General features: G+C 44.1%; 1 protein-coding gene across 1 annotated transcript in view; it reads left to right on the plus strand.

The window, feature by feature from the left end:
• PIAS4 (protein inhibitor of activated STAT 4) overlaps nucleotides 1–22824 on the plus strand; it is a 157370-nt gene that overhangs the window by 36251 nt on the left and 98295 nt on the right. The window contains exon 2 of the mRNA XM_077475816.1: nucleotides 4278–4716. Coding sequence (XP_077331942.1) covers nucleotides 4278–4716 — 439 coding nt within the window. The remainder of the gene's footprint in view (nucleotides 1–4277; nucleotides 4717–22824) is intronic.

The raw sequence follows: 22824 nt of genomic DNA on the forward strand, positions 1-22824 counted from the left end.
GCACAACCCACCCCATACACTCTGACCCCCTTTGAACGTATTTGCAGGGCTACACCCCATTCCTCGGGATTAATATCCTTAATCTACTTCTCAATCATTTCCTCCAGGAAACCCGCAGTACGACTATATCGTCTCCAATGGGAGAAGGACCTGGGTAAACAGTTGGATCCAGAGGACTGGCAGATCATGATATCCCTTACAAAGAGCTCTAGGAATATTCTTATTCTGGAAAAGGCATATAATGTGTTCTATAGATGGTATTACACGCCAACCAGGCTAGCCCACTATATTCCTATGTACTCCCCCCTTTTTTTGTTACAGTTGATGCTCACTGGAAGGTACAATGGCCCATATTTAGTGGACAAGTCCTAAGGGATTCAGGTTATGGGTCAGGGTTTATACTCTTTATGCAATATGCTCCACTCTAACCTTAAGAGACCCCTGCAAAGCCCTTCTATGTAAACCAATAACTGAAATACTATGCCCAGAACGCCAACTAGCTTTGCACCTCTTTAACGCAACTAAATTGACCATTTTGTGGAAAAACCCCTATGCTTAGTTTTGAAGCATTTGAAAATCGCATGAATGATATGATAAATGAGAAATTCTGATACTCATAATAAAATGTCTCAGGGTCTGGCAGTGGCAACCATGGCTACTATATAACCAACCATCCAGGTTCGATGACCTACCTACTTACTACTTTCAGTTTAGGGGAATCTGGATACATCCCGCGCCCCCCCCCTTTCTTTCTCTTGTGAAAAGTATGTATAGTGTGCACTGGTAAGGGGCTCCTTTTGCATGATTTACTGAATCAGTGCGGTATGGCAGCACAGGTTGCTTTTGATAGCGGCCGTTGGCTCGCCTGCATTGTTGGGTCTGGTGTCTCTAATTCCACTTGACAATACCCCACAGATTCTCTATGGGGTGTAGGTCAGGCGACTGCAAATTTCACACTGGACCTCATGCAACCAAGAAATGTTGGGGCGCTTTATAGAGATGCTAATTTCATTTTGCAGCAGGACTTGGCACCTGCCCACACTGCCAAAAGTACCAATACCTGGTTTAATGATCATGGCATCGCGCTGCTTGATTGGCTAGTGGACTTGTGGAGTGCATGACTGATAGTTGTCCTGTGGACAGTTTCTCCCACCTGAGCTGTTGATCTCTGCAGCTCCTTCAGTTACCTTGGGCCTCTTGGTCGCTTCTCTAATTAATGCTGTCCTTGTCCGGCCAGTCGGTTTTATATATATATATATATATATATATATATATATATATATATATATATTATTTAACCTTTCTTTTATCTCACTGGTGTGTTCCTTTTGGCCCTTTTTAAGATGCAGTTAATTCTCTAACAAACATTATGGTGTCATACCTGTATTTATACTGAGGTTAAATTCTACACAGTTGAACTCTATTTTCTAATTAGGTGACTAATGAAGGCGATTGGTTACACTAGATTTTAGTATTGGAGTAAAGGGGGCTGAATACAAATGCACGCTTTTCAGATCTTGTAAAACCTTTTGAAAACCATTTTCCTTGAACTCCACAATTCTGTGCCACTTTGTGTTTGGTATCACATTCCCAATAAAATACATTTCATTTTTTTTTTTCTCACAGTGCAAACAATAAGGCTGTCCCATGGGCCATATATACAAAAGTAATGATTGCTGCACATAAAATTTTATTTGAAGAAAATAAAAATGAGGGATATTCCATCATATGACAGTTTCGGGCTAACGTGATCTCACCCTTTCTCAGATAGGAACATCTCTAAATCATGATACACATATGAGCATTTAAATAAATTTCAGGAACGTTTGCAATCAATTAATGTAACATCCAGTGTGTTAATTTTTCATAAAACAGAGAAATGGTTACCGGGACAGGTGCTTTCCTTGACGTCTCTCCAAATGCAGTCTAAGTATTAGCCCTGGTTCATTGGTACGATTTGACATGTCGTCATATCGGCGGTAACTGCCGGCAATGGCACTGCCCTAAATCAGTGTAATGCTGCAGTAAAAATAAAATGTAGTTGCATAAGTGTCTTTCTCTTATGGTTGTGGATGTAAACCCGATTTAATTAAATTTTGAGCTGGGCATCTAAATCTGCAGTGTTTTCTTATCTCTCTTCAAAGCGCTAAGTCTGTGGCTTTCTCCTGCTCAGTTCCTTTATCAGCCTAATAACAGCTGACAAGTTTAACGTCACAGGAGATGCAGTATCTCACAAGTACACCCCTTAAGTTTTTGTAAATATTAAATTATATCCATGTGACAACACTGAGGAAGTGACACTTTACATTGTAGCAAAGTGGTGTGTACAGCTTGTTTAACAGTGTAAATTTTGCTGTCCTTTCAAAATAACTCGACACACAGCCATTAATGTCTAAACCGCTGGCAACAGAAGTGAGTACATCCCTAAGTTAAAATTATCCAAACTGGGCCCAATGAGCCATTTTCCCTCCCAATGTCATGTGATTTTTTTTTTTTTTTTTTTTTGGCCACTTTCGCACAGGAGGCTTTTTTACAGGCGCTTTTGCACTAAAAATAGCACCTAAAAAGGGCCTGTAAACTACTTATGCAGCCCCAGTGTGGAAGCTTAAGTGCTTTCACACTGGAGCTGTGTGCTTGCAGGACAGGAAATAAGTTATGCAAGTAGCATCTCTGGGGCAGTGTGGGAGCACTGTATTTGGAGCTCCTGAACAGCCCATGCCGTTGAAATCAATGGCCAGTGCCGCCAAAGCACAGTGTCGCTTTGAAAGGTCTCGGGTGTATTACATTTTGGTGTTGATCACTCACGCTCTCATACTGGTCACTGGAATGGCTCGTACACGTGATCAAATGTTACGGCAGACAAGGTCCGAAGGGATTAGTCTGTCGGAAAATCCGATCATATGTGGGCTAGTCTGATCGTTTTTGAAAAAAAAATCCTACAGACCTAGAAATGGAATATGTTTCATATCTATCCGACAGAGTAAAATCGGGGGAAACCGTTGGTCTGTGTGCTGGTCCAATGGACTAAATACAACGCAAGGGAAGCTACTGGCTATTTAACTTAAGTCCCGTTTACGTCATCACATTCAAAACGTAACAGACTTAGTCTGTTGGTGTGTGGGGAAAGTCCGTCAGAACTCTGCCGAAAGTCCATCGGACCTAGTCTGCCGGGGAGTCCGGTCATGTGTACACGGCATAAGTTCAACATGGCACCCTTTTGCAAAGAACTGAGAATCTTGGCTGGGTCAGACCATATGCTGCACACTGCATTAAAGTGATCTGCATGGCTGTTGTCCCAGAGAAAGCCTCTTTTTAAAGATTATTCACAAGAAAGTTTGCAGACTAAGGATATATATTACAGGAACCATGTCCTGTGGTTTAAAGAGCAAGATAAACGTATTTTGGTTCAGATGGTGTCAAGGGTGTGTGGCGGCAACCAAGTGAGGAGTACAAAGATGAGTGTCTTGCCTACAGTCATGCATGGTGGTGGGAGTGTCATGGTCTGGGGCTGCATGAGTGCTGCTGGCACTGGGGAGCTACAGCTCATTGAGGGAACTATGAATATTAACGTACTGTGACATCATGAAGCAGAGCATGATCTCCCCTCCCTTTTGGAGACTGGGCTGCACGGTAGTATTGCAACTTATCGATCCCCAAACACCCCTCTAAGAGGAGACCTCTGCCTTGCTAAAGAAGCTGAGGGTAAAGGTGATGTACTGGTCAAGCATGTCTCCAGACCTAAACCCTATGGAGCATCTGTGGGGCATCCTCAAACCAAAAGGTTGAGGGAGCGAAAGGTCTCTAACTTCCACTCTGTAACATCACAGAGCTGGTGGATGAGGACTCCACTGGCAACCTGTGAAGCTCTGGTGAACTCCATGCCTCTATATGTCTGCCTATACAAATTAATTTGTTTTGACTCTTAGGTTCACACCACACTGCCATGTACTGCTTTTTTTCAGCTTGGCGTGTTGCGACGCAGTACACCATAACATTGTGGTCAATGGTAAATAATGTAATTTTATGTTTTCTATAAAGCTAGGAAAGTGTAATGCTTTCTTTACAATGCATCGACACCACTATCGTTACAGTGCACACCAGTATGAAATGTTGAAAGGTCTTCTAATCCATGTAAATGTTTTGTTTCATTTTATACAAGCTTACCAGTTTATTTTTTTTATCAAATTGAGATTTGTTTTTGTGTTCATAAATATATCTGGGGAGTATATTCATTTGTTTTATCTCTTGATAAAACTTACATTGTTCCTTTTTTACAGAACATGGTGATGAGTTTCCGAGTATCTGATCTTCAGATGCTTCTGGGATATGTCGGACGCAGTAAAAGTGGCTTGAAGCATGAGCTTGTCACACGAGCTTTGCAATTAGTGCAATTCGATTGTAGCCCTGAAGTCTTCAAAAAGATAAAGGAGCTCTATGAGACAAGATATTCAAAGAAACCCACTGATTTAGTTACCACAGCTGCAACACAACTGACACAATCGCACAGATCGGACTCTTTGCTCATCCATCCATCTTTTGACCATGGAACAACTGCGACTAGGACTCAACCCAACATGGACTACCAGTCTGTATATGCAAAGCATGTCAATGGCATATCTCGGATACCTCCCAAAGCAATGAGCAAGCCTGAGGTGCGACTTGTCAAACTCCCTTTCTACGACGTGGTTGATGAGCTTTTAAAGCCGACAGAACTTGGTAAGATGTACAATTTATTTTTTATTTTTTTGGGGGGGGGGGGGGGGGGGGGGGCTGTGTTTCTACTAAACTTCAGCCATGAGGGAGGGTCTGTGTGCAGAAAGTGCTCATACTTTTAGGATGTAACTGGAAGAACTTTGGGGTTTGACAAGGGTGCCAGTGGGTGGTTTAGTCTTCTTTTCTTTTTTTTTTTTTTTTTTTTTTATAAGCCAGAGGTTAGGATGTGGTGAATAATAGTTACTTTTTAAGCTTTTAGTATCTTGCATTTAAAAAAGGTATAACTGCCTTCTGCCTTGAATATGTTGAAAGGGAAGTGTTCTGGTTCATGCAGGATGTGATCCAGTATTTAAAAAGATTGGGTTAGGGGAATTTGTGTGTTTGTCACAAAAAAATAAATAAAAAAAAAACCCAATCATACTGATGTATATAAATCCAACAGTAATTGTGCTAGTGGAAAAATTAATAAAATACTTCAGTGACCGCTGCACTATATACCTACATACATATATCCTGATTGTTCTGTGCTGCCCAAAAATGGTGAAAGTACATCCAATACATGAGAATTTCATAAATCGAAAAACAGCATTTGTATAGGTGCTCACAAGTCGGCTTGAAGTGATTGTAAAGGCAAAAGTTTTTTTTTTCTGTCTTTGTGCATTAGGATAAAAAACATTCTGTGTGCAACAGCCTCTCTGATACTTACGGTCCCTCCTAGATCTAGCAATGTTGCAGGATTGTCTCGGCTGCCTGTGACTCTCCTCTTCATTGGCTCCCACTGCTGCCTTTCAGTCAGCCAATGAGGAGAGAAAGGGGGCACTGGGTCACAGCTCCATGTCTGAATGGGCACGGGCAGTTGTGGCTCAGCACGGTGTCCCCATAGCAAGCTGTGGGGACACAACAGGAGGGATGTGCTAGGAGAGCCGAAAAGGACCTGAGAAGAGGATCCGGGCTGCTATGTGCAAATCCAGTGCACAGGGCAGGTAACTATAATATGTATGTTCACAAAAAAAAAAAAATACTCTACATTAATTTTAACCACTTCAGCCCTGGAAGAATTTAACCCCTTCCTGACTAGCACTTTTTGCGATACTGCACTGCTTCACTCTAACTGGCAATGTTGCACCCAAACAAAAATGAGGTCTTTTTTACCCACAAATGGCTTTCTTTTGGTAGTATTTGATCACCTCTGCTTTATTTTTTGCACTATAAACTAAACAAAAGAAGCACCAATAGTTTTTTTTTTTTTTTTTTTTTTTTTCCCCCCTCTTTTTTTAGGCCGATATGTATTCATATTTTTGGTTAAAAAATTGCAATAAGTGTATATTGGTGGTTGTTGGGGGTGGATTTTTGGACCATTGTTATTTATACAGCGATCAGTGTTAATTTAGAGATGCTCGCGATGACGCGGAGCAATAGATCTGTCTTCTCGCTAAGCAGAACGGGGAAATGGCTTGTTTACATAGGCATCTCCCCATTCTTGATTTTATCATGTCTTAACACTCAATCTTGTAAGTTCTTTTAACCCTTTGCATCTTATTAAATTTTGCATACTGCACTTGGAGGCGCCTTTCATCTAAGTTTTTCTGTGTAGTTTTTGAAATTTAGACTGAAAGGCTTTAAGAGGGTTATCAGTGCAGTATTGGCTCAGGCAGTTCTAGACTAGGCATGGAGTAGAGTAGTTAAATGGAGATTAATAGGTTAAGAGGTTAATGGAGCAAGGAGATTGGTTCAAAATTGGTGGAGAGAAGATGTTTTTACGTATGAGCGAGACCATGTATGTCAGAGGGTTGGGGAAGATGCTAGTAAAGGGAGAGCTTTACAGCTGAGCAAATATCATGCAAGCAAAAAAAATTGCAACAACCACTTTTTTATTCTTCAGGGCCTCTTTCAGAAAATATATTGGGTTTGGGATTTCTAACTAATCTCTTATGATTTTTCAGAGGAGTATATTAAAGAGAAGTTTACAATATGTACTTGGTGCCAAAATTGCAGTCAACAAATGGAAGGCAATACCAATGACCATAGTCGGTATCAGGTGTATTGCAGGCCTGACAATCTTTTTTTCTTACAATGAATATAAGCATGCAAATGCTGTAAATAGAAAACGTGACATATCAATCAGTTCTCTAGTGTGCAGGTGTCTGCTCTTACCAGGACAACGGGCAAGTGGAGCCTCTGAGTGTGGCATATGAAGAGTCCCACAGTGAGGACTGAGTGCCCAGACACTCAATACAATTCATGGGCCAATAACAAAATGAATGGATTATAAAACCAGATGAATGAATAAAAACAAACCTAGCAGGTTCACACTAGGAAACCTTGGTAGTACAACTGTCTTTCTTATAATGCTTGCGGTGGAAAAGGATATCACTGCTGGGTTCCTAGCAGATCCCTGGCCTTCAAAACCCAAAACATGATGGTTGGGATAGTAGGTAAAGACCCTGTCGTCGGTGTAAGAACAGCCCCGCCAGCACTATAAGGTGAATACACAACCATTCCTCTAAAACCCCCTGTATCAGGTTGGGTTAACTAACTTCTCCAGGGGGTAATACATCTAGCCAGACCAGATGTCAAGAATTTTTTTTTGTTAATAAGATCTTTCTGCCTCCATTGGTCAGTCTTCTATTCAATAGTTTTTTATTTGAATTATGTAAGTTACAGGATAAGGAAGTTGCATTCGCAAAGTATCCTTAATAATACAACATGTGATAAGATTTCAACTTGCTATAAAACAGAGTAAACACAGTACGATGTCATCAAAATCGTAAAATCAGCATGACAGAACATGGATGTTAAGGGAGGTCAACCCTTTGCCCCATGTACCCCAAATGGGAACACACTGTACACAAGAGCAAGGGAATACTCCCTCGCGAAGGGTAGCAATAGCGTCTATCGTTGTAGCATCTCTGGCATATTCTATAGTTAAGAGAAAGGTAAATCAACATATGGATAAGAAACAGGAAATGGTAAAACCCAAGGGGTAATGACAGGGAAGAGATACCTGGATGACATGAACTAATAATGGCTATTTGGTTATCATGCAGGTTATATATTTAACCACTTAAGGACCGCTGCATGACATTGTACGTCATTACAATGGCATGTACAGGCACAAGCTCGTACATGTACGTGCTTGCTTTCCAGCGGGTGGGGGGTCATCCCCTCTCAATAGCTGCTGGCGAATGAGAAGCTTCCTCCCACTGTGTATTGTATGCACAGGCAGGGAGGAAGTGATGTCATTCTCCTCGGGTCGGTTTTATTGACCGGACTACAAGGAGAGGACACAGTAATTCTGCACCAAACACTACACTGACACTAAATAACACATAGGCACACAAACCCCCCCCCGTCAGTGTCACTGATTGCAGTGATCATTTATTTACTTTTATGAGTTGTAAAAGTAAAAACTGTCAGGGCAGTTAGTGTTGGGTCCAGGGTAGCACCCTACCACCCCCCAATAAAGATTTAACCCTTTCACCCCCTTTTGCCAGTGTCACTAAGCGATCATTATTCTGATCGCTGCATTAGTGTCGCTAGGTAGCTCGTTATTTTTTTAGGTTCACCGCCAGGTTTTTATATAGCGCCAGGGACCCCCATATACTACCTAATAAAAATTTGAACCCCCTGATTGCCCCTAGTTAACCCTTTCACCAGTGATCACCGTATAAGTGTTACGGGTCACTCTGGTTAGTTTGCTTTTTATAGCATCAGGGCACCCACCATTTATTACCCAATAAAGGTTTAACCCCCTGATCACGCGGCAGGTGATATCAATTAGGTTTTAGGGTCGCCCCAGGCAGCGTTAGGTTAGTGCCAGTACTGCTAACACCCACGCGCAAAGCATACACCTCCCGTAGTGGTATAGAATCTGAACAGATCAATATCTGATCAGATCTATACTAGCGTCCCCAGCAGTTTAGGGTTCCAAAAAACCGCATTGTTAGCGGGATCAGCCCAGATACCTGTTAGCACCTGCGTTTTGCCCCTCTGCCCAGCCCACCCAAGTGCAGTATCGATCGATCGATCACTGTCACTTACAAAACACTAAACACATAACTACAGCGATCGCAGAGTCAGGCCTGATCCCTGCGATCGCTAACAGTGTTTTTTTTTTTTTGGTAGCGTTTTATATTTAAATCCGGAAGGCAGTGCTTGGTTTTCGGGGTCCAGTGCGTGGCTAGGCTCCCAAAAAGTCCCCCACATGTGGTATCCCCGTACTTGGGAGAAGCAGCAGAATTTTTTATGGGGTGTAATTTGACTTATGCCCATAGCATGCGTGAGCAATATATCATTTAGTGACAACTTTGTGCAAAAAAATTTTTTTTAATATTCCTGTAACTTGTGGCAAAATATAAAATATTTCATGGACTCCAAAATGCCTCTCAGTAAATAGCTTGTGGTGTCTACTTTCCAAAATGGGGTCATTTGGGGGGGTTATGTGTTATTTTGGCATTTTATGGCCTTCGAAACTGTGATGGGTAGTGAGGAGTGAAATCAAAAATTTGCACCCTTAGAAACTCTGAAGAGAGTGATTGGTTTTCGGGGTGCTGTACGCGGCTAGACTCCCAAAAAGTCCCACATATGTGGTATCCCCGTACTCAGGAGAAGCAGCAGAATATATTTTGGGGTGCAATTCCACATACAACTATGGCATGTGTGAGCAATAGATCATTTAGTGACAACTTTTTGTCAACTTTTTTTTATTTATTTTTTTTGTGTCATTATTCAATCACTTGGGACAAAAAAAATATTCAATGGGCTCAACATGCCTCTCAGAAATTTCCTTGGGGTGTCTACTTTCCAAAATGGGGTCATTTTGGGGGGGGGGGGGTTTGTACTGCCCTGCTATTTTAGCACCTTAAGAAATAGGCAGTCATAAATTAAAAGCTGTGTAAATTCCAGAAAATGTACTCTAGTTTGTAGACGCTATAACTTTTGCACAAACCAAAAAATATATGCTTATTGACATTTTTTTTTACTATAGACGTGGCTGAATACATTTTGCCCTAAATGTATGACTAAAATTTAGTTTTCGATTTTTCTTATAACAAAAAGTAGAAAATTATATATATATTTTTTTTTTTCTCAATTTTCAGTCTTTTTCCATTTTATATGGCAAAAAATAAAAATCGCAGAGGCAATCAAATGCCACCAAAAGAAAGCTCTATTTGTGGGAAGAAAAGGACGCAAATTTTGTTTGGGTACAACATTGCATGACTGCGCAATTACCAGTTAAAGCATGGCGAGGGGAGAGAGAGGACAAAAAAAGGGGGTGGAGGAGGAGGATTGGGAGAGGTACACGAGGACATGTGTGATATGCTTCTCTCACAAAATGGTATGAATGTTCAAGGGAATACAGGCATGGCTGATTTGTACCAATCCAGCCAGGCTGTCTAGCGATTGATTCATTTAGACAATAGTCCTTCTGCTGAGGCGTACATGCATTCATACATGCCATGCAAGTGTGTCGCTCGTATGGCTTCAGTGTGTGATGGGTGGTCTGGGGATTTCTAGTTATGTGCAATGGTCAATCTTGCTGCTAGACATGTGTGTAACTGTGTATTGGAGATGATGTGGATAATTTTCAATTCCAATATTCAGGCGCGCCAATTCTGGGTTAGATGGGGAGGCAATGTGAGTGAGAGCTGATATGATTAAAGATATCTTTCCAAAACTGGGTTAATTTTCGGGCAAAACCATAGAATGTGATATAAGGTGCCAGGGAGGCCACATAATCTCCAGCAGGCAGAATCTGTTGTGGGGCTATATTTGTGAATCTGCGTTGGGGTGATGTACCACCTAAGATTTATCTTGTATGTGAGGTCCCATAAATTTGCCAATTTCGTTGCCAATAAAGTGGCTCGCAATGCAGTATGCCATTGCTGTGAGGAATATGAGGTACCTAGCTCTCTTTCCCACTTTAGCATAGGGGGTAATTTCTCGAAGATGTCTTTACCAGCTAGTAGGGCATAGAGGGAAATTCCTTTGATAGACGATGAAGCGTTGAAAAAGTATGCCCAAGCCAATTTAGGTATAGTACGGCGCAAGGAGGGTGTTCGAATTGGGTAGTGTGATATTCTAATAAAATTTAAAGTATTCCTTAGTAGGGAGCGAGAATTTATTTTGCAAGGAGGTGAAAGAAGTTATTATCGTATAGATCAGTGATGTATAAAATACCCATATTTTTTTCCAAGAAGAAAGCTGTATGTCTTGGGTCAGAAGGGGAATTGTGCAGGTGGGAACTTAAGTATGAAAGTGTGTCTAAGTAAATGCTGCTACCGATGCTTTTATTGTTGGTGATAGATGGTCAGATAACTTAATTCTGGGAGTAGATATTAGCCAATTATGTAAATTAACTAATACCTGAGAAGCTTCTATGGTGCTCCAGTGGATGTGAGGGTCAGGAGTAAACCAGGCCTTGAGCTGAGCCAGGATAGCCGCAATGTAGTAGTCTCTAACTATAATATATCCCAGGCCACCTACTTTTCTGTGTTTCATGAGTATGTGTTGTGCTACTCTAGATTTCTTCCCTTGCCATATAAGTTTGTGAAGTATTGATTGAATCTGCCTGAAGAAGGAAGTTGGTATGGGTAATGCTCTGAATAAGTATAGCAGCTGGGGAAGCTTGAGCATTTTGAATGCTGCAAGTCTGCCTGAGCTGGACAGTGTAAGTTTGGAGATATTTGCTAGGTCAGTAGAAAGTGTGGTGAGGAAAGGAATGAAATTTGATTTGTATAAATCTTTGGTAGTGTTAGATTAATGCCCAGATAAGTGATGGAATTCGCGTATCATGTATAGGGGTATTGGTCGCACAGGTGCTGTTGCTGTATGTATGACTTGGACGCATTGATTTTATAGTAGGATACACAACCAAATTCATCTAACAAATTTTGTACCGAAGCCAGGCAAGAGGAAGGGTTGGTCAATGAGGATCACATCATCGGCAAAATAACTAATTTTATGTTCTCTGTCTCCAATGTTAATACCTGAGATATTTGGTTGGGATCTGACTTTAGCTGCAAGGGGTTCTATTAATAAATCAAAGATTAAGGGGGAGAGGGGGCAACCTTGACGAGTACCATTTTGTTATATTAAATTCAGTGGATAACATGGATGAGCAGAATACTTGCGCTGATGGGGAGGAGTAAAGGGCTAATATTGCTAATAGAATATGGCCTCGGAATATAATGGATATTGCCAGTGAACCCTATCAAATGCCTTCTCTGCATCCAAAGATGGAAGCGGAGAAAGGCATTCGATGGGTCACCGTGGAGTGGATGATATTAATCATTTGGCGAGTCGCATCAGATGTTTGCCGTCCTTTTAATAAAGCCAGATTGGTCAGGGTGTATCAATAGCAGCATTAAGTCATTTAGCCTATTTGCTATAACGTTGGCATACAGTTTTACGTCATGGTTGAGCAAGGAAATGGGTCTAAAATTTTGTGTCGAAGTGGGTTCCTTCCCTTGCTTCGGTATTGTGACAACTAATGCTTTCAACATTTCCTGGGGGAAAGAGGCAGAGGAGGCAGCAGAATTGAACAATGGGGTGATGTGTTTGGTGAGAATGTGGTTGAATTTTTTGTAATACTGTCCCACAAAACCATCAGGTTCTGGTGCTTTGTTGGTGAGTAGCGATTGGATAGCCCTCGTAATTTCTGCTTCTGTGAATGGTGCATTTAGTTCTTCTAGCTGAAGGGAGTTTAAACTAGGTAGATTAATTGAGTCTAGAAATGCTTTAATTTGCGCTGACGAGGGTTGGGTTTGAGTCTGATCGTCCTTCAAGTTATAAAGTGAGCTGTAGTATGCACTAAAGGCATTGGCAATGGCTTGTGGGTTGGTCAATTTAGCGTTAGAATGAGGATGATAAAGGGCGGTCGGGTTTTGGTGGGAGAGTAACCTACCAGGCTTATTACTCTCAGCATGGAACCTCATTTTAATCCGCCTTTGGTATTTGTCATGGGATTCTAAAAGATCTAAGGTCTAGTCTGAGAGCAATAAGTTGTGACTTAAGCGTTGGTGTAGGATTCTGTTTAAGGAGATCAGTAGAGTGAAAGTCTGCTAGTAACTTGTTCATTCGCTGCCTCCTATCCCGAGCTCCCAATTGTATATAGAGTCCACGCATAAATGCCTTATGCGCGGACCATAAAACAGCTGGATCATTGACTGAGTTCTCATTATGTTCAAAAAAAGATATCCGATTGTCCTCTAGTATTTGGGCATATGGCAGAGATTGCAGATTTTTGGTGTTCAGCCTCCATAGGTAGGTCAAAGCACTTCTGGCCGTGTCCTCTACAATTATACTTACAGGGGAGTGGTCGGACCAAGATGTTAGGTGTATAGTAGAAGCAGAGATTTTTTTGTAAAGTCCATTGGTCTGTGAGGAAGAGATCAACTCGGGAATACGAATTGTGGCAGGGGGAAAAAAAAAAGTGAAGTCCTTTTCATCTGCATGGGTGCATCTCCATACGTCATAAAGACCCAGATCATGTAGAAGAGAGTTTAACGCTGGACGTCCTCTTTTGGAGCGAGAAGTGGAGTCTAATTGTGGATCAGGGGTGCAATTAAAGTCGCCACACCAAATAGTTGCGCCTTGTTGTAGTGAATGAACTCTTTTGTGTAGTTTCCGAAGAAATCGGACTTGGTGGGTGTTCGGGACATATACGTTAACGATGGTATAGGGTGCGTTGTTTATATGGCAGTTTAAAATTAAGTAGCGACCGCCAGGATCTGAAAGGTCAGTGATTTTGTTGAAAGGTCAATGAGTTGTTAATAGCAATTAGTACTTCCTTCTTTTATTTTTTTTTTATTTTTTTTGAGGTGCGTTAGTCTATACATTGCTAAAGTTTATATTCGTGCAGGAAGGAGGATTGCTGGACAAAAAAAGTGTCTCCTGAGCACAAATGTTGCATTTGGTTTGTTTAGCCAAGGCCCAGAGAGGCTCTTTTTGCGGGATGGTTCAATCCCTTGGTGTTAATGACAATTTTTATAGTCATGGTGTATAGTGGGTTACAGTAGAGACGAGTAGAGGTACTTTTATGTTGGTCGGTAGATCAGACGGCAATAGATTCTTGTACAGTTGAGTTATTTGAAGAAATCAGTGCTGTTGGGAGGAAGGTTTTCAATGAATTTCTTGTGGGCTCTTTTGAAGGTGACGACCGCAGGTTCTGGTAGAGAAGTCCTTAGCAGATCCGGGGTACCTGTAAAAGAGAGAGAGAGAGAAAAGGGGGGGGGGGGGTAGGGAGAGAAGGGATAAAACAATGGTCACAAAAGGAAGCTTAGCGGTTGGAAGGGTATTTAACCCTGATATTGGTTGATGAGACAAGGTTGCTCCCAAGCAGGAAGTATGTTTCCACCAGGGAAACGGCAGTATAGGAATGAAAAAATAATACCAAACGCAAACAGTTCTCAAGTTGCAAGCCCGACACAACAGCGTCTAGGGACTCTGAACGGGGGTAAAAGTCTAGTGAAACTGAGCGTGAGCAGGAGTCGCATCCACACAGCATACAATGGAGGCGAGCCTCACCCATTCATTTAGATGGAGTGTGACCATGACCCCTCGGAGGTAAGGGGTGCGTCGAGATGGCGCCCGTGTTGCTTTGATCCATAGGCAATATTTTGTTGGATGGGACAATATTCCAGTCCTGCAGCATCCGCAAACCTTGTTGCACTGAGGTTATGACCTGTTTAGAGCCTGCGTGATTGATGGAGATTTTGGCAGGCGCAATCCACTGATACTGGATTTGGTTATTGCACAGGGTTTTAGTAATGTTGTTGAGTTGTCTTTGTTTGCTCAGGGTATGCTGGGAGAGATGAGCAAAAATTTGTAGGTGAGCATATGGGTCAGGGAGTGTTGGCAACGCTCTCACCTTCTGCATGAACTGTTCCTTAAGGTGAAAGAAGTGTACCCTGAGAATAAGATCTCAGGGTACTGAGTCTGGCAGAAACGCAAGTTTTGGCAACCTATGTAAACGATCCACAAGGAGCTCCATGTTTTTTGCCTCAGGCAGCACTGATTTTATGAGACCTTTTGCAAAGGCAGGCAAAACGGCGTTTTGTACTGACTCGAGCACCCCTCTGATCTTAAAGTTATTGTGCCTGGCTCTGTCCTCTAAATTCGCTAACTTGTCAGCCATTTCGTTTCCTGGGCCTGTGCTTCTTGTGAGTCAATTATGTTAAGAATAGTGGCAGTCATGGCATCCATGTTAGTTTCTAAGGGAGTGACCCTGTTATCCATTATTCCCATTTTAGTGCCGAAAGCCTTGCATGAATGAAAGCATGTCAGATTGTAAGGAGCTTCGGAGTGATATGAGCATCTCTTTAAGAGTAGTGTCCATGACACCCTGCCCTATGGTGGGCAAAGAGGTGATGGCGTCTGGCTGGGGACTTTGCAATGGAGTGGCAAAGGGCAGCTCTCCTCTATTAAATCCATCTCTGACTGACTCTGAGGCATCCAGTCTCATTTTGCTTTTAACTGGGCTGTGTAGTCGGGGTCCCGGAAGGGGAACGAAGATGGTCACCTCCGTTAGCTGCACTTACCAGTGCTGCAGGCGAAGTGCTGTATGCAATTCCTCTGTGAGGGGGGGATGCGGCCTCCGTATGTAATGCTCCCGGACGGAGTGGCGCCATCTTGGCCTCTCCACGCTGATGGCTGATACATAAAAGCTGTCAGTTTGCGGGGCAGCCTGGAATCTTTCCGCTTCAGCGACATCCTCTCGAGGTAGAGCGGGAGGTTGCATCGGTCACCGAGGTCTCGGTATGGGCTGAGGTGTGCGGGAAGTCGCTTAACGCTGCTGTGGATGGAGAGCTCAGGTCTCAGGTGGCCGTTCCAGTCACGCGCAGGCCACGCCCCCTCATCGGTCAGTCTTGAAGGGTAGGACAGATAGGAATGTCTGACCCTTCCAATATCCAGGAATGAGACTTTTGGCTGCTTTCAATAGGTGTGGCTGTGTTTGTTGGATTTTGAGGGAGAAGCATGAAATGTGTAGAGAAGCAGGGTAAATTTAAAGAGGTTGGAGTGTGGTTTTCTGAATCAAGGGAAAGATTTACCACTTTTTTTTATTTTTTATTTTTTTACATTTTTGTAGATGGGTGCCCACCTGGGTACAGCCTTGCCAACATTTGAAATCCACTAGTGGTAAAAATTTTAGCCAGGCTATGGGGTGTAAAATACCATCTCTAGAGAAACTTCAAGCATGTTTCTTGAGTTTTAGCACTAATGGAAGCAACATGGGAAAGTGTGTGTGGGTGTTTTTTTTTTTTTTTTTTTTTTTTTTTTTTTTTCGTTAATTGCGGACACTGCACCTTTAATCTTGACCTTAGGGTTACATCCCCACCTACAGGAGAGGACTAGGCAGAACATGTAAAAACAGCACAGTACTGTCCAGGGGACGGTCCTATTGGCTAAAACCCCTCACTCTGCTTCCAGCAGCTCCAGTTTTTTTTTATTTATTTTTTTTTTATTTTTTTTCTGCCTAGTATAGGAGCAGGACTTGGCTCCCTGTGGGGACCAATGGTCCTTGGAATTTTCTTTTCTGCTTTTTGATTCCTATGATCTACAGTCAATAGCCAGGCTGGGTGACGAGCTTGATAAAATAGATCCTGGTTGTCTCCCCATCCTGGCCATCGAGCGTGTGCAGACCTTAACTCCCCGCTGGGTCGACAAGGACCTGCCGTCTGGTCCAGGGGCGGCCGATGAACTATATGCTCTGGGGCACACATGACCTGACTACTGCTGGCCGTGTCGCAGTGTGCCGTGGCTGACAGCCACCCAGTACTGCTCGGGTGATGGGTCTGTCCATGGAATGCGTCCAGCAGTCCTGGCAGGAGGGCTAAGTACAGTTCCACCTGTTTCAGCAGGATGGAGCAGCTGGGCATTCCCTGGGAGGTCGACTAGGGAGTATCGCCCTCTACCTTTCTTCTCTCCCTTTCCATCCTCCCCATGCTGAAGGGGCCGCTGTGTGACTGGGCATAGGGGGTGCGGTGCACTTACCTGGCTGAGGGGGGGGGGGGGTCTCTGGGTCCTGGCAGGGGGCTGCGCTGGGCAGTTGGTGGTCCGCTCCATTTTCTCCCTGGTTTTTAGGCCATTTTTGGAGTCTGTGTTGCCATGTGGGGACTGGCCGCCGTGAGAACCGCGGCCATTATCCAGTGTCTGCGGCCATTTTCTTGTAGCTGCAGCCAATTTCTTAACCGCGGCCATTTTCTTGAAGTCTAGTCGCCATTTTCCCGGAGCTCTCTGAGGTGGGTGGGGGCCATTTTCTAGTAGCCTCAGGTTTGTTTTACTCTAGTGCTGGGTGGTTGGTTTAGCCTGGAACAGCATGAAACTGACACGGAGCACCTCGTTGCTGGCACAGGGCAGAGCGGACGGCGGCAGCGCTGTACCTGGGTCAGGGTGGTGAGCTCTGTGGGGGGTGATCCTCAGTCTGGCAGCTAGGAAGGTGGGCATGTTTTGTGGCTTGCCTTAGGTCCCTAGTGGTGATGGGCGAGAGTGGGTCAGCATGGCGTCAGAAGCTGACGCTTCTTCCCTAGACATCCCTGTTGTTGCAACCGGTTCCCCTGCACCTGCGGTGCCTATGGACGCTCTAACATCAGTCCTGGAGTCCTTTGTTGCCAGGATGGAAGTGGCATGCAGGCACAAGGGGTTAAAAAATGCCCCCACCCTCACCGTCTTCTGGTGACACCTCTGACTCAGAACAGGGGCCACCTGTCACAGCGGGACCAGAGTCTGATGTTTCAGAGTATGCGGACCAGGACCATTCGGACAGTGAGGTTGACTGTGTCCAGGTCAGAGCAGGAAAAGGCTCTTGTAGGAGCTCTTATCACAGTGGTGCCGGATACCCTAAAGATGGAGGCTATGGCGGGGGCGTCTGCAGAGGTATCGGTCCCTTTTGGGTCGCACAAGCTGGCCTGCACTGCTAAGGTGTTTCCCTACCTAATTTTGATAAGCTTATTTACAGAGAGGGGACGCCTGAGGGCCTTTTCCATCCTGAGGATGGCATTGCGTTGCCCCTCCTGAGGAGAGTTTCCTGGAAAAAAGGACATCTGCTCTGGAGGTTGACCCCCCCCCCCCCCCCCCAGTATCCATGTTAAATAAGGTAACCACTTTTCTGGTGCAAAGGTCCCCTGCTTTCCAGGACCCTGTCGACGGGCAACCGCCTTGGCCCTTCCGGTCCATGTTTACGGTGGTGTGGTCAGCACTGTGGACAGTGTTGGCCACGGCTCTGGTGTCAGCCCATTCAGTAAGAGTCTAAGTTGTTGCACCGCGAGTTGGAGAAGGAACAGGTTTCCCCGGTCTGTGTGGAACTGGCAGACCACTTCATGCATGGCTTTGTCTGTCTGTGATGTGGCCCTGGATACGGCCCCTTAGCTTTCTAGAGCTTCTATCAGGTGTGTTGGTGCTGCGTCGCCTAATTTTCCTTAAATGCTGGTCTGCAGACCAGGCTTCTAAGAAAGCGCTGGCAGTTTTGCCTTACTAATGGTATTGGCTATTTGGAGTCTTGCAGAAAGATTCTGTCTAAATTGGACATATCTCCGACATCCCTGGATTGTCTAATTCGGGGCTAGTCCGGGCTTCGCTTCTCTGGTGGCTGAGGTCTTTGGCTCCTCGGAAAGGTCGTTCCTCTTCATTGGATGGTTATCACAACGGACGCCAGCCTGACTGGCTGGGGGGGTGGGGTTTGGGGTGTACATTCGGCCCAGGGTTGCTGGATGCAGGAGCAATGCTCCCTACTGAGATCACTGTGTTGGAGCTTCTGTGTCAAGGTCCGATTCTCCATCTTGTTTTTACCATCGCTGGTTTTTAAAGGTATGAGAGCCAGATCCTAAGGCAGGGCTCGACAAACCCCAGGTTGCCAATGTGACCAGAAATCGCAACCTGGCGCCTAAGCTGCCACCAGCCCACTCACTAATGATGTCCCAGACATGCAGCGCATGAACCCTGACTGCCGTCCTCCTCCCTCCTCCTGTGTGAAACTTACAAGCAATGGAGAGGAGGATTTGTCAGATTTCAGCTCGTCCCGCCCACCCAGCCCATTCCAACATTAAGCTCAATTCTGACAGCTCCTGTTACATTTTAGTAACAGAGTGCTCCGTGTGAAACGTGCCGCCGCCAATCGGGGCCACCGCATGCCGCCGCCAAACCTGGGCCACCGGCCAGTTCCACGTGCCTGCCAGTGCCATCTGTTGCCAGCCTTACTCTTTCTGCTCAGCCCATAACCCTGATGTAACAGCGTTTCATTGGAGTTATTGACTGGGTGCTCCATTGTGAGTTAGGGATAGGGGGTGAAAATGAGTGGCCTTACCCCAGGAGCTGACAATCCATACCACTCTAAAAAAACAAAACAAAAACAAAAAAAACTGCCTCCTAATTTTAACTGGCTCCTAAATTCAAAGCAAATTTGTCAAACCCCTGTCCTAAGGTACCGAGGCCTATCTGACTCGGCTCAACTATGTTGAGACTGGCATGGAATTCTTCTCGGAAGATATACCGTCGTACCTGGTAGGCATACATCTATGTGTAAGGTGACAGAATGTCATTCTGTTTCCAGGATCCCGCTTTTTTTTTTTTTTTTTTTTTTTTTTTTTTTTACAGCGTGGAGTAGACCACAAGTTTGGTTTTAAGCACCATTAAGGGACAAATATCAGCCTCAGCTGTTTGTCAGTGACCCCTGGAGTCTCACTTTCTAGTGAGCACTGTTGTTCAGGGGGTCCGACTTGTAGTTCCTCCGGGGGGTGTCCACCATTATCCCATGGGATCTGAACCGGATGTTATCGGCGCTTCAGAAACCGCCGTTTGAGAACATCAGAGGAATTGCCTTGTTGACTCTTTACCAGAAAAGGGGTTTTCTTGTGGCCATTACATCGACGCAGGAGGGTTTTGGAACTTGTGGCCTTGTCATGCAAGTTGCCGTATTTGGTTGACCAAATAGGGCAAAGTGGTGTTGCGTTTGCAACCTGCTTTTCTTCCGACAGTGGTTTCGGCATTCCACATCAAAGATGTTGTTACCATCTGTGTCCTAAACCGACCCATTCTAAGAGGTGGCTCTTTATTCCCTGGCCGTGATCAGGGCTAGAAGGCTATATTGTCTGCCACGACTCCCCTGCGGGAGTTAGATCTGTTTGTTTCTGTAGATGGTCCGGTACAGAGTTATGGTGGTCTAGTTGATCACCATTTCCGGGTGGGTCACACAGTTGTGGTACAGGCCTATGCCTTGAAGGGGCAGGTGCCCCCTTTCCTGCCATGGCCCATTTTACCTGGACAATTGGGCCCTTTCGGGCTTCCGACATAGTGTGACCTCGAGTGTCGCTCTGGTGTGTAAGGTGGCGATTTAGTCGGCCGCTCACACTATTTCTGTTTTAAAGAAAATAGTTACTTTTGAGTATAATGCACTGTTGCATTGTAACTGCGGTCAGATGAGATGTTGACTTCCTTGTTCGGGGCACTTCTGAATGTGGGTGAAGTCTTGTATGCTGTTTCCCACCCCTCGTTATGATACTGCTTGGGGAAGTCCCAATGGTCAAGAATAAAGGAGCTGTCAGTCAGTGAACGTAAGAAAAGTTGGGATTTTTGTACTCACTGTAAAATCCTTTTCTCTGTAAGTCACTGACTGATACAGCACCCTCCCCTCTTGTTGTTTTACGTTGTACTGCTTGTTGACATACTGAGGCTGCAGGAAGCGGGCTGGGGGGTTGTTACTGAACCGACCACCCCTTGGGCGGAACTAGAAAGTTTTTGTGTTTTTTGTACATGTTCTGCTTATTCGTCTCCTGAAGGTGGCGTAACAACCCAATGGTTAAGAATAAAGGTGCTGTCAGTCAGTGAACTAAAGAGAAGGATTTTACGGTGAGTACAAAAATCCAATTTGGTCTTTTATAGTTGGGGATTAGTTTCACTGCACCTCAATTCTGCCTTCCATTCCCTTTTTTTATAGTATTAAACAGATTGTGACTGCACCACCAGCAATACCTTTTTATGTTCTAGATGAGACTCAAACTCTAAGGCGAGGAGCTGCGTTTCAGTTTAGGGAAGAGTTTACGAAAAAAAATTGTTACTGGCGATGACGCCAAGCGTCCATGGGAAACCCTCCATGTGTTTACAGTAAACAATCCAGTGATAAGAGGCAAATTTCAAACACCTGGTATCCCTGTCTGTATGCCACGTGTGAAGAAATGAAATAAAATCTTCAACAGGCTTAAACCAAGGGAAGGCCACCCCTCCAAGGATTCCAGAGGGAAGGTTAACCACTTTCAGACCGGACCATTTTGCTGGTCAATGACCAGAGGTCTTTTTACAATTTGGCACTGCGCTGCTTTAACTGGTAATTGCGCGGTCATGCAATGTTGTACCCAAACAAAATTTGCGTCCTTTTCTTCCCACAAATAGAGCTTTCTTTTGATGGTATTTGATTGCCTCTGCGATTTTTATTTTTGCGATATAAACGTAAAAAGACCGCAATTTTTGAAAAAAAATGATATTTTCTACTTTTTGTTATTAGAAAAATCCAATAAACTCAATTTTTAGTCATACATTTAGGCCAAAATGTATTCAGCCACATGTCTTTGGTAAAAAAAAAAGTCAATAACTGTATATTGGTTTGCGCAAAAGTTGTCACATCTACAAACTAAGGTACGTTTTCTGGAATTTACGCAGCTTTTAGTTTACGACTGCCTATCTCATTTCTTGAGGTGCTAAAATGGCAGGGCAGTACAAACCCCCCCCCCCCCCAAATGACCCCATTTTGGAAAGTAGACCCCCTAAGGAAATTGATAAGTGGCATGTTGAGCCCATTGAATATTTTTTTTTTTTTGCCTCAAGCGATTGAATGACAAAAATTTTTTTTTTTTTTTTTTTTTTTTTTTTTTTTACACAAAGTTGTCACTAAATGATATATTACTCACATATGCTATGGGCATATGTGAAATGACACCCCAAAATAAATTCTGCTGCTTCTCCTGAGTACGGGGATACCACATATGTGGGACTTTTTGGGAGCCTAGCCGCGTACGGGGCCCCGAAAACCAAGCACCGCCTTCAGGCTTTCTAAGGGCGTAAATTTTTGATTTCACTTCTCACTACCTATTACAGTTTTGAAGGCCATAAAATGCCAAGATGGCACAAAATGACCCCATTTTAGAAAGAAGACACCCCAAGCTATTTGCTGAGAGGCATGTTGAGTCCATGGAATATTTTATATTTTGCCACAAGTTGCGGGAAAATTTCAAACTTTAATTTTTTTTTATTTTTTTTTTCACAAAGTTGTCACTAAATGATATATTGCTCACGCATGCCATGGGCATATGTGAAATGACACCCCAAAATACTGCTGCTTCTCCTGAGTACGGGGATACCACATATGTGGGACTTTTTGGGAGCCTAGCCGCGTACGGGGCCCCTGAAAACCAAGCACTGTCTTCAGGCTTTCTAAGGGCGTTACAGTTTTGAAGGCCATAAAATGCCAAGATGGCACAAACCCCCCCCAAATGACCCCATTTTGGAAAGTAGACACCCCTAAATTTAGGGGTACACTAGTGAGACTAGGTAATAAATGGCGGGTGCCCTGAAACTATAAAAAAATAACTAACCAACCAGCGTCACCTGTAACAGTTATATGGTGATCACTGGTGAAAGGGTTAACTAGGGGGCTTTATGCGGTAGTATATGGGGGTCCCTGGCGCTATAAAAAGCTGTGGCGAACCTAAATGCCTACCTGCCTAACTAGCGTCACCTGTGACACTAATACAGCGATCAGAAAAATGATCGCTTATTAGGCTGGGTTCACACTGGAGCGATGCGGGAACGCCACGAATCCGCGGCGGGTTCCCGCATCGCATGCCTCCCGGCGGCAGTTCACACTGCCCTATGCGAACTGCTGGGAGTGTCAGTGAAATGTTAATGACACCCCCCAGATCAGTTCGCATATCGCAGTGCGATCTGCAAACTCTGATCGCATGGTGTGAACACCCATGCGATCCGATTCTGCTGCGGAGCAAAAAAAGGGTCCCGTGCGAATTTGCGGCGGGTGCGACGCAAATTCAGCCATACTATCTGTATGGCTGAACTCGAATCGCACAGAGATCGGATGTGATTTGCACTGCAGTGCGGTGCGAATCA

This window comes from Lithobates pipiens, unplaced genomic scaffold (assembly GCF_037356315.1).
Source record: "Lithobates pipiens isolate NorthernLeopardFrog02 unplaced genomic scaffold, aLitPip1_a1.2 Scaffold_13, whole genome shotgun sequence".
Classification (NCBI taxonomy): Eukaryota; Metazoa; Chordata; class Amphibia; order Anura; family Ranidae; genus Lithobates; species Lithobates pipiens.